At 37.2% G+C, this 13,180-nt stretch overlaps 1 protein-coding gene across 6 annotated transcripts in view; it reads right to left on the bottom strand.

Moving 5' to 3' along the window:
* ULK2 (unc-51 like autophagy activating kinase 2) overlaps nt 1–13,180 on the bottom strand; it is a 204,981-nt gene that overhangs the window by 145,734 nt on the left and 46,067 nt on the right. For all 6 annotated transcript variants that reach the window (XR_002824798.1, XM_004380980.2, XM_023735524.1 and 3 more), the window contains 3 exons: nt 11,575–11,676; nt 10,670–10,728; nt 8,957–9,039 (listed from right to left, as the gene is read on the bottom strand). Coding sequence is in view for 5 of the 6 variants with exons in the window: in XM_004380980.2 (XP_004381037.1) it covers nt 8,957–9,039; nt 10,670–10,728; nt 11,575–11,676 (244 nt within the window). In the remaining variant the exon portion in view is untranslated. The remainder of the gene's footprint in view (nt 1–8,956; nt 9,040–10,669; nt 10,729–11,574; nt 11,677–13,180) is intronic.

Below are 13,180 nucleotides of genomic sequence, written 5' to 3'. Positions count from 1 at the left end.
TATACAGGGTAATGAGAATTTCTGGAAATGAACAGAGCAATGACAGTTGCACAAGAAGGTGAATGTAATTAATGTCACTGAATTGTAGGTTTAAAAATGGTTAAAATGCAACAGCCAACACCATTCTTAATGGAGAGAGGCTGAAAACATTCCCCTTGAGAACAGGAATAAGACAAGAATGCCCTTTATCACCACTCCTACTTAACCTTGTGCTGGAAGTTCTAGCTACAGCAATAAGGCAAGAAAAAGAAACAAAGGCCATCCAAATTGGTAATGAAGAAGTTAAACTGTCCCTGTTTGCGGATGATATGATACTATACATAGAAAACCCTTAAGACTCCACGAGAAATCTACTGGAACTAATAGAAAGATTCAGCAGAGTAGCAGGATACAAGATAAACATACAAAAATCAGTTGGATTCCTACAATGTTCTACATTCTACACTGGTGAGTAGTGACTAGGTTCTTAAAAGCCTGTGAGCAGCCATCTAAGATACTCCACTGGTCTCACCCCTTTGGGAGCAAGGGAGAACGAAGAGAACAGGATACAAGGAAAAGATCAGTCCAAAGGACTAATGGACCACAGCTACCAAGGCTTCCACCTGACTGAGTCCAGTACAGCTAGATGGTGCCCAGCTACCACCACTGACTGCTCTGACCGGGATCACAACAGAGGGTTCTGGACAGAGCTGGAGAAGGATGTACAACAAAATTCTCACACACAAAAGAAAGACCAGATTTACTGGCCTCAAAGAGACTAGAGAAACCCCGAGAGTATGGCCCGCAGACACCCTTTTAGCTCAGTGGTGAAGTCACTTCCGAGATTTACCGTTCAGCCAAGGATCGGACAGCCCCATAAAACAAATCGGGACTAATGAGGCATAGCAGTCAAGCGACAAGGACTAGAAGGCAGAAGGGGACAGGAAAGCTGGTGATAAGGAACCCAAGGTTGAGTAAGGACAGTGTTGACATGTAGTAGGGTTGTTAACCATTGTCATAGGGTAACGTGTACTAACTGTTTAATGAGAAACTACTTTGTTCTGTAAACCATCATCTAAAGTGAGAATAGCAGCACAACTGGAAGAACATAATCAATGTCTCTGAACTGTGCATGCAGAAATTTTTGAAATGGTGTACCTTTGGCTATGTATATTTTCACCAAAAAAAAAAAGGTCGAGAAGGGAGAGGGTTGACATGTTGTGGCATTGTTAACCAATGTCATAAAACAATATGTGTACTGACTGTTTAATGAGAAACTATTTGTTCTGTAAAACTTCACCTGAAATACGACAAAAATAAATAAATAAATAAAAATGGTTAAAATGGCTAATTTTGTTATATATATTACCATAATATATATTTTTCTAAAAGACACCATTAAACTTGCTTCCAGAATATATGAAAAACTCCTACAACTCAATAGTAAGACCAAAAGAGGAAAAAAAACAATAAAAACGATTTGATCAGACGCTTCAAAAAAGTAGTAGGTTGCTTCCTTTTGACTATTGTGAATAATGCTGTAATGAACACTGGCGTACATATAACTGTGTCACTGACTTCAAGCAGAACTGCTGGGTCATATGGTAGTTCTATTTTTAGTGTTTTTGAAATGGCCACAGATACTTGTATATTAAAATTCAACAGCCAAAGGGTGGAAACAGTGTAAATGTCCATCAGTGGATGAATGGATTAATAAAATGTGATACATACATACAATGTGTCTCGGTCACCTAGTGCTGCTATAACAGAAACACCACAAGTGGATGGTTTTAACGAAGAGAAGTTTATTTCCTTACAGTTAAAGTAGGCTAAAAGTCCAAATTCAGGGCATCAGCTCCAGGGGAAGGCTTTTTCTGTCGGCCTTCTTCTCTTCAGTGTTCCCCCAGACTAGGAGCTTCTCTGCGCAAGGACCCCGGTCCAAATGACGCCCTCTGCTCCCGGCACTGTTTTCTTGATGGTATGAGGTCCCCCAGTCTCTCTGCTCACTTCTGTCTTTTATATGTCAAGAGACTGCCTCAGGACACAATCCAGTCTTGTAGATCCAGTCCTGCCTTACTAACACAACTGCCACCTATCCTCTCTCATTAACATTACTGAGGCAGGATTTACAACATATAGGAAAATCACACAGTACCAGGAATCATGGCCCAGCCAAACCGATATACACATTTTTTTGGGCGACATAGTTCAATCCATGACACAATGAAATCCTGATATGTGCTACAATATGGATGGAGCTTGAAGACATTATGCTGAGTGAAATAGTCAATCAGTACAATCAAGTCAGTCAAAAGAACAAATATTATATGACCTCATTTACATAAAAAGGCAAGAACAGGCAAATGTATAGAGACCAAAGTATATCAGTGGTTACCAGGGTGGGAGGGAGGCAGATGGGGGTGGTTACTGTTCACAGAACACTGAGTTTCTATTTACGGTGATGAAACAAATCACACTGATTAAGGGTAAGGGCTGTGCAGCCAATTAATGTAATTGATGTCAATAAGTTATACGCCTGTAAAAAGCTGAATTGGCTAATGCTGTGTGATAGGTATATATACAACAAAAAAGAGCAGCCGCTGAGCCTGCGTATGTACAACCAAACACCTCATGGGATTTGGCTTCTTGGTTTAGAGGTTTAGGGTCATGGCTTCATGGGACATCCCAGTTAATTGACCTAATATCGTGTTTAGTACTTCTGTTCTATCTCCTAGTTCACTGTGTAGTGCCTGGGGTCTTCAGAGTTTGCAAGCGGCCATCCAAGGTACAATTAGTCTCTATTCACCTGGATCAACAGAGGAAGAAGACTGTGATGGTTAAGATTGTGTGTCAACTTGACTGGGCCATGATTCTCAGTGCTTTGGCAGTCATATAATGTTGTGATCACTTCCCTGTCGAGATTTAATATGTCATCACCCCATGACGGGGCCTGCTGTCAGTCCGTACTGGCAGGGGCGGGGCCTATGGCAGCTCACCATCCACCTCAGTCTTCATCTCTCCACCCTCCGCCACCTAGCTCTTTCTTCTCTCCTGGCTGGGGCTTTTGCTCGTTCTGGATCCTGCAGCTGGCTCCTGTTCATCTGACCTCCAGTTCTTGGAACTTGAACTAACAGCTTACCTGCAGTCCTGCACGCCGATCTTGGGATTCATCTATCTTCACAGCCTGTGAGCAACAGTACTGCTCTCTGGCCTGCCAATCTTGGGTTCACCAGCCCCTGAGGCTATGTGAATCAGGAGAAGCCTCTTTCCTGACCCATAGACTTGGGACGTTACAGCCTCTACAACCACGTGAGCCATTTCCTTAATATAAATCTCTCTATATACATATTTATACAGTTTACCAGTTTTGCCTCTCTAGAGAACCCAGCCTAAGACAAAGAGGATTCAGGAATAGGAGGAGGATACGGAATGTGTGGCTAATTGCCTCCGTGAACAATTGCCTCCTTTGCTGTAAGACCAGAAGAACCAGATGGTGCCCAGCTACCATTACAGAACATTTTGATCAAAGATGCTATAGCATGATCCTGATCAAAAGTGGAAAAATGCCGAACACGATTTCAAATTCTCATGGAATCCAAAATTTCTGGAGCCGTGGAGGTTGTGCTCTTTTAAGTTCTATCTATACAGGATCAAACTGACAACAGCAACTTGAAAGATTAAACAGGAAACGTAGGGGACAGTGAGTTTATGTTAATGGGGAGGAACCACTCAGAAAGGAGGGTGAGCATGGTTGTACAACTCGAAGAATATAATCAAAGTCACTGAATTGTACATGTAGAAATTGTTGAATTGGTGCACGTTCTGCTGTGTATACTCTCAACAATAACAACAAAAATTAAAATAAGTTAAAAAGAAAAAAAAGAAGAAGAAGAAACAGGAATGGCCAAGAAGCACAGCAAACAATGTTCAACATCATTAGTCACCAGGGAAATACAAGTTAAAACTACAGTGAGCATTACCCATCAATCAAAAGGGCTAAAATTGCAAACTGACCACACCAAGTGTTGAAAGAATGTGCAGCAACTGGGCTACTCACATATTGCTAGAGGAAATATAAAATAATACTACCACTTTGGAAATCAATTTGGGAGATTTTATAAAGTTAAACGTATCCTTAGTATACAAGCCACCAATTAATTTCACTCCAAGTTATTTATCCAACAAAAATGAAAACTTACATCCATACAAAAACTTGTATACAAATGTTTACAACAGCTTGATTCATAATAGTAACAAAATGGAAAACAAGCTAAACGTCCATCAACAGCTGAATGAATTAACAAAACAGTATACTCACACAATGGAATACTTTGTTGTTGTTGTTAGCTGTCATCAAGTTGGCCCCTGACTCATGGTGACCCCATGCACAACGGGATCTGACTGCTGTGATTCACAGGGTTTTCACTGGCTGATTTTTGGAAGTAGATCACCAGGCCTTTCTTCCTATTCTGTTTTAGTCTGAAAGCTCTGCTGAAGCCTGTTCAGCATCATAGCAACATGCAAGCCTCCACTGACACAAGTGCTGGCTGCACTTGAGATGCACTGGCCGAGAACAGAACCTAGGTTCTCTTACATCAAAAGTGAGAATTCTACCACTGAAATGCCCTCTACAATGAACTACTACTCAGCAATAAAAAGGAATAAGCTACAGATGCATGCAACAACATGAATGAATCTCAAAACCATTATGCTGACCAAATAAACCTGACCTGACACAAAAGAGTACATACTATGTAATTTCATTTCTATAACATTATACTAAAAACAAATCTGATCTATATTGATAGAATGCAGATCAGTGATTGCCTGAGGGGAGGGGTGAGTAGAAGGATAGGTACTGACTGGGAAGGGAAACAAGGTAACTTTTTGGTGTAATGGAAATGTTCTATATTAATTGTGCTCCATACTGAATGAGTATATGCATTAGTCAAAATTCATCAAACTGTACATTCAAAATGGGTACATTTTTTATTGTATGTAAATTACACCTTAATGAAGTTGATTTTTTAAAAACCTTAAAGGACTGAATAATCTCTACAATATGAAACTGTTCCAGGTTAAAGAAGACAAGCATAGAGAAAAATTTAAAAAAAAAAGGGACATTAAAAGCCAGCCTCAATTACTAATCTAGCTACAAAAACCTAAACAAAATAGCAAGACAAATTTAGTAGCACAGTAAACAAAACACCAGGACCAAGAATTCACAGACAGCTTAGCGCCATAAAATAATATTCAAAGCCAATCACTCCACTTACTTCCTAAATCCCATCCCCTCTTACCTACTATTTAAAAAAAAAAAAAAAAAGCAATTCTCCCCCATGTCTCCTGCAACATCAATTTCCCCTCTTTATTGGGTTGTTCCACCAGCATAGAAGTGCACTGTTACATACTCCATCTTTAAACACAAAACAAAAAAAACTTCTGCTCAGGCTATACCACCTGAACCAATCAGTATCACTAAAGATAAGCCAATCAAACATTATGTGCCTCTGGATGTAATGAAATGTGAAGTACCACTATATTAGTTTTCTATTGCTGCTGTAACAAATCATCAAAAGCTTAGCAGCTTAAATCAACATAAATATTATCTCATAGTTCTGCAGGTCAGAAGACTGACATGGGTCTCACCAGGCTAAAATCCAGGTATAGGCAGCCTCCTTTGGAGAAGTCCTAAAGGAGAAGGCATTTCAGCCTAGGGCTGCTCCCACCCTCTTCCTATCCCCCAGCTCCATGGTTTGTAGTCCTATCAGCGTGGGACAGGCGCTGAGAACCTAGGCAGAAGTTCTAACAATGTAGTGGGAGGAGTTGACTTTATCAGGAAAAAAAGCTCTAAAATTCCATGCAAAAACAATAGCGATCTCAGTAGCAAACAGTCAGGGATGGCCAACATTGCAGTTAGCATGAGGTCTCAGTGCTGGTTGAGGAAAGCAATAGACCAGTAGGCCAGCTAGAAATTTAACAAAGAGATCCAGGAAGAAAGCAGTCAAAGTGGGCCTTGATAAAATCATACTTCTTTCTGGCAGTCTGGAAGGCTGTGGTCATAGGCATGGCTGTGCACATGCTCAGGAGAAACCAAACAGGATCCTAGCAAGCTAGTTACCCCTGGCTAAACGTGATACCTTGTGAATGCTCAAAGTAAAAGTCAGGGCATATTTATAACTGCTTGAACGCTGAAAGCGTTCCTGAAGACACACACAGATCCAGCAACAAATGGAGGAAGCCTCATTGTCTCTAAGTGTTAAAGCACAATCTCTGAACAATCACTGACTTACCACTAAGAAATGCTGACCCAGGGTGACCCCTAGGAAACTAGGCTTAAAGATAAACCTGTTGCTGTCGAGTCAATTCTGACTCATAGTGACCCTATAGGAGAGAGTAGAACTGCCCCGTAGGGTTTCCAAGGAGCAGCTGGTGGTTTCAAACTGCCAACCTTTTGGTTAGCAGCCGAGCTCTTAATCACTGTGCCAAAATAAAAGCAACGCTATAAAAAAAAAAGACAAGGCTTCAAAAAAAAAAGAAAAAAGAGATTCAGTCCAGGCAAGTCATTAAACACATAAATAAGCAAACAGCAACAACAATGGCCCCCAATGCAGAAGTAGGGAAGACAGGATCCCAAGTTGCTACAATATATAAAATGTGCAGTTTCCAACAAGAAACTGCAACACATGAAAAGAAACAGAGAAGTGTCATCTATACACAGGGAAAAAATCAGTCACAGAAACTGTCTCTGAAGGGGCCAAATGTTGGACTTAGCAGACAAAGACTTCAAAGTGGATTCTATAAGTATATTCAAAGATCTAAAGGAAACCATATTTAAAGAATTTTTTTAAGTACGATGATTATGACTCATCAAATGGAAAATATCAATGAAGAGACAGAAATTATCAAAAAGAACCAAATAAAAAATTTGGAAGTTGTAAGAATATAACTTAATGATAACTTCACTAGAGGGTTTTACTAGCAGATTTGAGCTGGCATAAGAAAGAACCAGCAAACCTGAAGATAGATCAATAAATATTTTCCCATCTGAAGAACAAAAATAAAAAACAATGAAGAAAAATGAAAAGACTCAAAGAGCTGTGGGACACCATCAAACATCAGGAATGTAATAAGAGCTCCAGAAGGAAAGGAGAGACGAAGGGCAGAAAGAATATTTTAAGAAATAATGGCTGACAACTTTTCAAATTTCATAAAAAAATAAAATCTTAATCTATCCAAAAACTTCAATGCACGCCAAAGTAGGACAAACACAAAGAGATATACTTCTAGACACATCATAGTTAAAACTGTTGAAAGTCAAACACAAAGAGAAAATCTAGACAGTAGGAATTAGAAGAAAAAAAAAGACTCATCACACACAAGGGAATCCTAGAAGAGTAACAGCTAACTTCTCAGCAGAAACGATGGAAGCCAGAAAGCAGCGGTATGACATATTCAAAGTGTTGGGGGAAAAAACTGTCAACCAAGATTCAATATCTGGCAAAACTATTTTTCCAAAATGAAGATGAAATTAAAACATGCCAAGATAAACAGAGATTCTGAGAGAATCTGTTGCTAGGTGAGCTTCCTTATAAAGCAACTTGCAAAAAAAATTAGCATACTGGTGCTTATGAAAATATCTCGCAGGAGGAGGGAGTGACTGGAAAACAAACATAGAAGACGTGTTATTTACATAAAAATACAATAGTATTTATCTGAAGTAGACTGTGATGAGTTAAGATGCATATTGTAACCCCTAGAGCAATCCATTAATAACAAAAAAGTTATAAAAATCAACAAAGGAATTTAAATGGTACACTAGAAAATCTACTTAATAACTGTCACTCATAGGCTGACGACCCCCAAATATATCTCCAGTCTAGTCCTCTCCTCTGAAATCCAAGTGCCTTTTTTGGCATCTGCATTTAGATGTCTAATGGGTATCTTGTCCCTATAGTCCATTCTTTCCATTTCTGTAACTGATATCTCCCCCCTTGCAGTTGTTCAAGCTAAAAATCCTGAAGTCATCCTTGAGTCTTCTCTCTCTCACATGTACATCCAATCCATCAGTTGCCTCTATCTCCAAAAAGATCCAGAATCCAATTACTTCTCACCACCACCACTGTTATTACCCTAGTCTAAGCTAGGTTCATCTCTCGCGTACGTAACTGCAATAGTCTCCTAATAATAAGTATCTGAGCTCCTGCCCTTGCCGTCCACACACCCCTGCTCCTGGCCCAGTCTATTCTCAGTACAGTAACCATACTGGATCCTTTTTAAAACATCAGTCAGATTATATTATGCCTCTGCTCAAAATACTCTAATGGCTCTCCATCTCTCTTTGAGCAAAAACCCAAACCCTTAACTGGCCTTCTGGCTGTTCCTGAAGCTTACATGCTTCTAGCTCTGGGCATTTGTACTGGCTATCCACTCTGTCTGTAAAGCTCTTCCCACAGATATCCACATGGTTTGCTCTCTAAACATCATCAATCAAGTCTTTTTTTTTTAATGTTACTTTCTCAGTGAGGTCTTCCCTGACGACCCTACTTAAAATTTCAATCTCCACCCTATCTTACATTTCTCTTCCCCTCTTTATCTCCACAGTACTTAATAACTTCTAATATATAATTATAGTTTATAATTTGCTTACTGATTTCTTCTCCACTAGAATATATGCTAGATGAGGACAGGGATTTTATTACAGTATCCTCAGTACCTGGAACACAGTAGGCACTTAAACATTTTTAATTAAAACAGGAAAACAAGACTAGAAGGGTATATGACAAATTTTTCATGTGGGGGAAATCATGTTTTAAAAAATATTTAATTAAAAAAAAAAAAAGACAAAGAGATTGAAAAATTAAATTGACTGAAATTTTATTCTGAAACGAGTATAATATCTTTTTTTAAAAAAATCTTTTCAGAACACATCAAAATAAAATGAGAAAGCATACAAACTCTGAAAAATATTACTTACCAAAGTCCATTCTATCTTTCTGGTTTCTCTGAAGTAAACCCAAAAGGAGATTAGCCAAATAAGGTGATGTTTCTCTGGGAATACTGAGGGAAAGGAAAAAAAACAACCTAAGTGATGAGTTTATATATATTAACTACGTGATGCTTGTCTTCATTATGGTAAATGCATATGCAGTTTCACAAATACTACAGTTTATACCAAGAAGATCATGGTAAAGCCTCATACCTTAAAGCAAAAGGAAAAAAAACTGAACAACTGCCTTTGAGAAACACCATTAATTTGAGAAAGATTCCTGTACTGTGCTTATTATTGTTTGTCAGAGTGTATTGGCATGAAGAAAGTACTGCACAACCACACACAATCTTGAGTTTTAATACACTTCAACCTTGTACTAATAAAAAACCTTTTGCTGTCAAGTCGATTCTGACAAACAGTGACCCTACAGGACAGAGTATATTGCCCCATAGGGTTTCCAAGGCTGTAATCTTTACCGAAGCAGACTGCCACGTCTTTCTCCCGTGGAGTGGCTAGCGGGTTCAACCTGCCAACCTTTCGGTTAGCAGCTGAGTGCTTTAAACACTGTGCCACCAGGGCTCTTCCTTTCCCTTGTATTAATAGTTGCTATAAAGTTCTCTATTAGAAAAAGGGCCACTTCAAATTCTGTCTGCAAGAGGGCAGAGCTTAAATAAATACAAGTGAGAAATATATAATACAGCTTCCTAAAATCCAATGAGAAAAAGACAAAGCAATAGAAAACTGAGTAAATAGTAAGAATATACAATTCACAGAAAAACAAGTACAAAAAGATATTAAACATATAGAAAAAATCCAACCTCATTAATGATGAGAATAATGCAAATGAAAGTAATAGCTAATTTATCCTCTTCCATTTGTGAGGTTAAAATTTTCAAGTCTGATAACACGTTGGTAAAAACGTGGGGAAGGCAGCTTTCTTATATACTGCTGACGGGTGTATAAACTGATAGAGCTTATTTGGAAAGCATAACTTTTGATCCAACAATTCCATTTCTAGGAGTCCATCCTAAACAAATGTACAAATGCCCAAAGGTATACACACACACTCACACTTTTTACTAAATCTTGCTTGTAATAACCAAAATATGAGAACAACAGGGATGTGATAAAATAAAATACAGTACATCTAAACTGTGGGACTCTGTGTAGTCATTCTATACATACTGTTGCTAAACAACAACTGTCATATACTGTAGAGTAAAAAAAAAAGTACGTTGCAGAACAATTTGCATAATATGATGTGATCTGTATTAAACCACATGCATGTGTATAAATATACATGTAAACAAGCACTCAAACACAAAAAAAGATCTGGAAAAATACAAAGCAAAACTTTTGTTATCCTTGGTGGGAGAAAGTTTCAGGGTAAATTTTACTTTCTACTTTATGCACATCTGTTCTATTTGCATCTACCTCATCTAAGGAACACATATAACTTCTGTAACTTTATTCTTTTAAAAGAAAAAATAACTTCACATAAAAAAAAAAAAGAAACTAGTATAGCACTACAAAGGCACCTACAAAGCTCTAGTAATTTTCTAACTTCCTATTATAACAAATGCTCTAGCATTACTGTCAATTGAAAAAAATATTCAACAACAGAAATATAAAAAACAGAGTTCAAATAAATAACATAGTTTCACAAATAGTAAAACCCTGTATAATCAAATCACATGCCTAGGTATTAAGCTCCTGTGTTTTTCATAAAACATCCTTAGGTCTTGAGGACTATTGGCCTGTTTAAAGAAAAAAAAAAAGGGGGGTTAATTTCTTAATGGGGACAAAAATTTCAAATCACATGACTGACATTCATATTCTTGCTACAGAACATAGATTCTAAACTTAAAAGCCATGGATTGCTGAGGGAGCCAGAGCTGGGCATTAGAAACTTCTAAAAAACCTCTGAAATTGCGTGCAAACTCTGCATATCTGAGCATAGTACACCTTTTCTGAGATCAGTCTCTACAAAGCGCCTGAAACTTAGAAAAGGTTAAAAACCACTATTCTGGAGATTATAAGGCCTATCCAATTAGGTACACTTTCATTATGTAAAATCTGGGTTTTTGCCTTAGGACGTTCAGTGGATTTAAGGAAGAGAACTAAGTATACACTACTACTACTCAATCTCTCCAGAGACCCAAATAACACCCTCATAAAAAGAGCTACTGAATTAATGAAGCTGGCTGTATATACAAATTATACTGGGAAATTAAGAAGAGTTTGATTTTTTTTATACCATCTTGAGAAAATAACTTCATTTTGTTCCAGTTTTCAGATTAAAAAAAACTCTTTGTAACTTAAGTAATTATAACATAGGCAATATAAATTCAAGAAGAAATCATAATGATTGCAATCTAGAGGGCTTTTAACAGGATGTCAGAGAAGCAGAAAAGGGCAAGAAAGACCCAAAATAATTTCCCATAAAGTCTAAGCAATACACTCCCTCTCACCTAGCAGTGATCAGGAACAGAGATGGAAATAGAGTTTCCAGTGATTTCCCAGAACCAATTCCAGCCCACACTTGGATTCCAGGACCCCAAAGCCAGGCCAAGCAGGAAGCACCAACAAAAAAATAAGGTTACCTGAAAAGGTGGTTTTCCAACTAGGCACTGGTATATCACTGTTCCTATGCTCCACAAGTCAGCCTTAGCATCATAATGTTGAGACATAATAACCTCAGGAGCCTGGGTATAGAAAAATCCAATGCACTACATTATTTAAATAATTAATATACAGATATTAATTAAACTGTAGACGTCACACTCTTAACAAAAGCACAAAAATAAAAACTTAAAAATACATTGTGATATTTCTCTAATCAAATGATATTGCAATGAACTAGAACTACAAGTAGTCTCTGACTTACAGTAGGGCTCCATTCCTATGACTCTGTCATTAAGTCAGTTTTGACCTAAGTCAAATATCTCATTTTTTTTTAAGTTTTCATTATTATTGCCTTTTATTATCAGTATCTTTATAAATCCTAACATTGAACATCTGCAAGTGAACATCTGAGAATAATGTCAGCGAATTATGTACTACAACACTGCATGTAGTACATACTAATAACGATAAGCTGTACAAAAAAAAGATGGTAGTAAGTGCAGTTCGCTGTAACTCGAGTATGTCATAAATCAGGGACCACCTGTATGTTATTATATTGTGAATTACTGGGAAATCTCAAAAACAACGTTGCATGAAAAGAAGTTATAGAAAGATACATACACTATATATGTAAAATTAAAAAAAATACAATTCTACACGTGACATATATGGACACATAAAATACAGTAAGAATTTTTAAATAATCATAAAAAATACACACTAATTACAGGATAGAGGTTACTTCTGGGGTATGAGAGTGGGGTGGGAGAGTGGTAAATGGAATCAGGGAGAGGTACAAAAGTGACTTCAAGCTGTTTCTGAAATATTTTTCTGTCTTAAAAAAAAATCAAGACAAATATAGCAAAACGTTAACTTTGTTATATATGGATGGGAGGTACGTGGGTGTTTGCTATACTATCCCCTATATTTCTCTGTAATTGGAAAGCTTTTATAATAATAAGAAGGTATGGTGCAAAATACAGTAACAAAAAATAGTCTTAAAAGCAAAGTCATTTCTCTGCTGCTTTGTGACAGATACTTTCTCACCTCTCATGAGATGCTGCTTTAAAAATATACCATCAATCAGGGCAAACATTAAATAGAAATGTCAAATATACTTAAAAGTAGTAAACTTTTAATGGCCAGGCATAACGTTTTTATTTATTGTCCCTAATAAATTTCTTATTGAGCTAACTACCTTTAATGATCAGCTCAAGCACTCTCTTTATTCTCAAGGCTGAAATAATTTCATATTCAGGAAGTGCAAAGTAATTTTTAAATTATATTAAATTATAAAATTTACTACATATACATACCGATACAGTAAAATCATGATTAAGAAGACAAATCAGATGTGAAACATAATTTAACTTTGATTACTAACATCCCTTGATCTCGGAATTGAATGATTTTAGATTACAAGAATTCCCAACTGAACATAAATGCATTTAAAATTAGAATTGTAATAGGTTACACTTTTTTTAAATTTTTTTATTGTACTTTAGATGAAGGTTTACAGAACAAATAGTTTCTCATTAAACAGTCAGTACACATATTGTTTTATGACATTGGTTAACAACTCCA

This window comes from Trichechus manatus, unplaced genomic scaffold (genome assembly GCF_000243295.1).
Source record: "Trichechus manatus latirostris isolate Lorelei unplaced genomic scaffold, TriManLat1.0 scaffold00080, whole genome shotgun sequence".
Lineage (NCBI taxonomy): Eukaryota > Metazoa > Chordata > Mammalia > Sirenia > Trichechidae > Trichechus > Trichechus manatus.
Note: the sequence above shows the minus strand (reverse complement) of the source record. Positions and strands in the feature narration are given on the sequence as shown.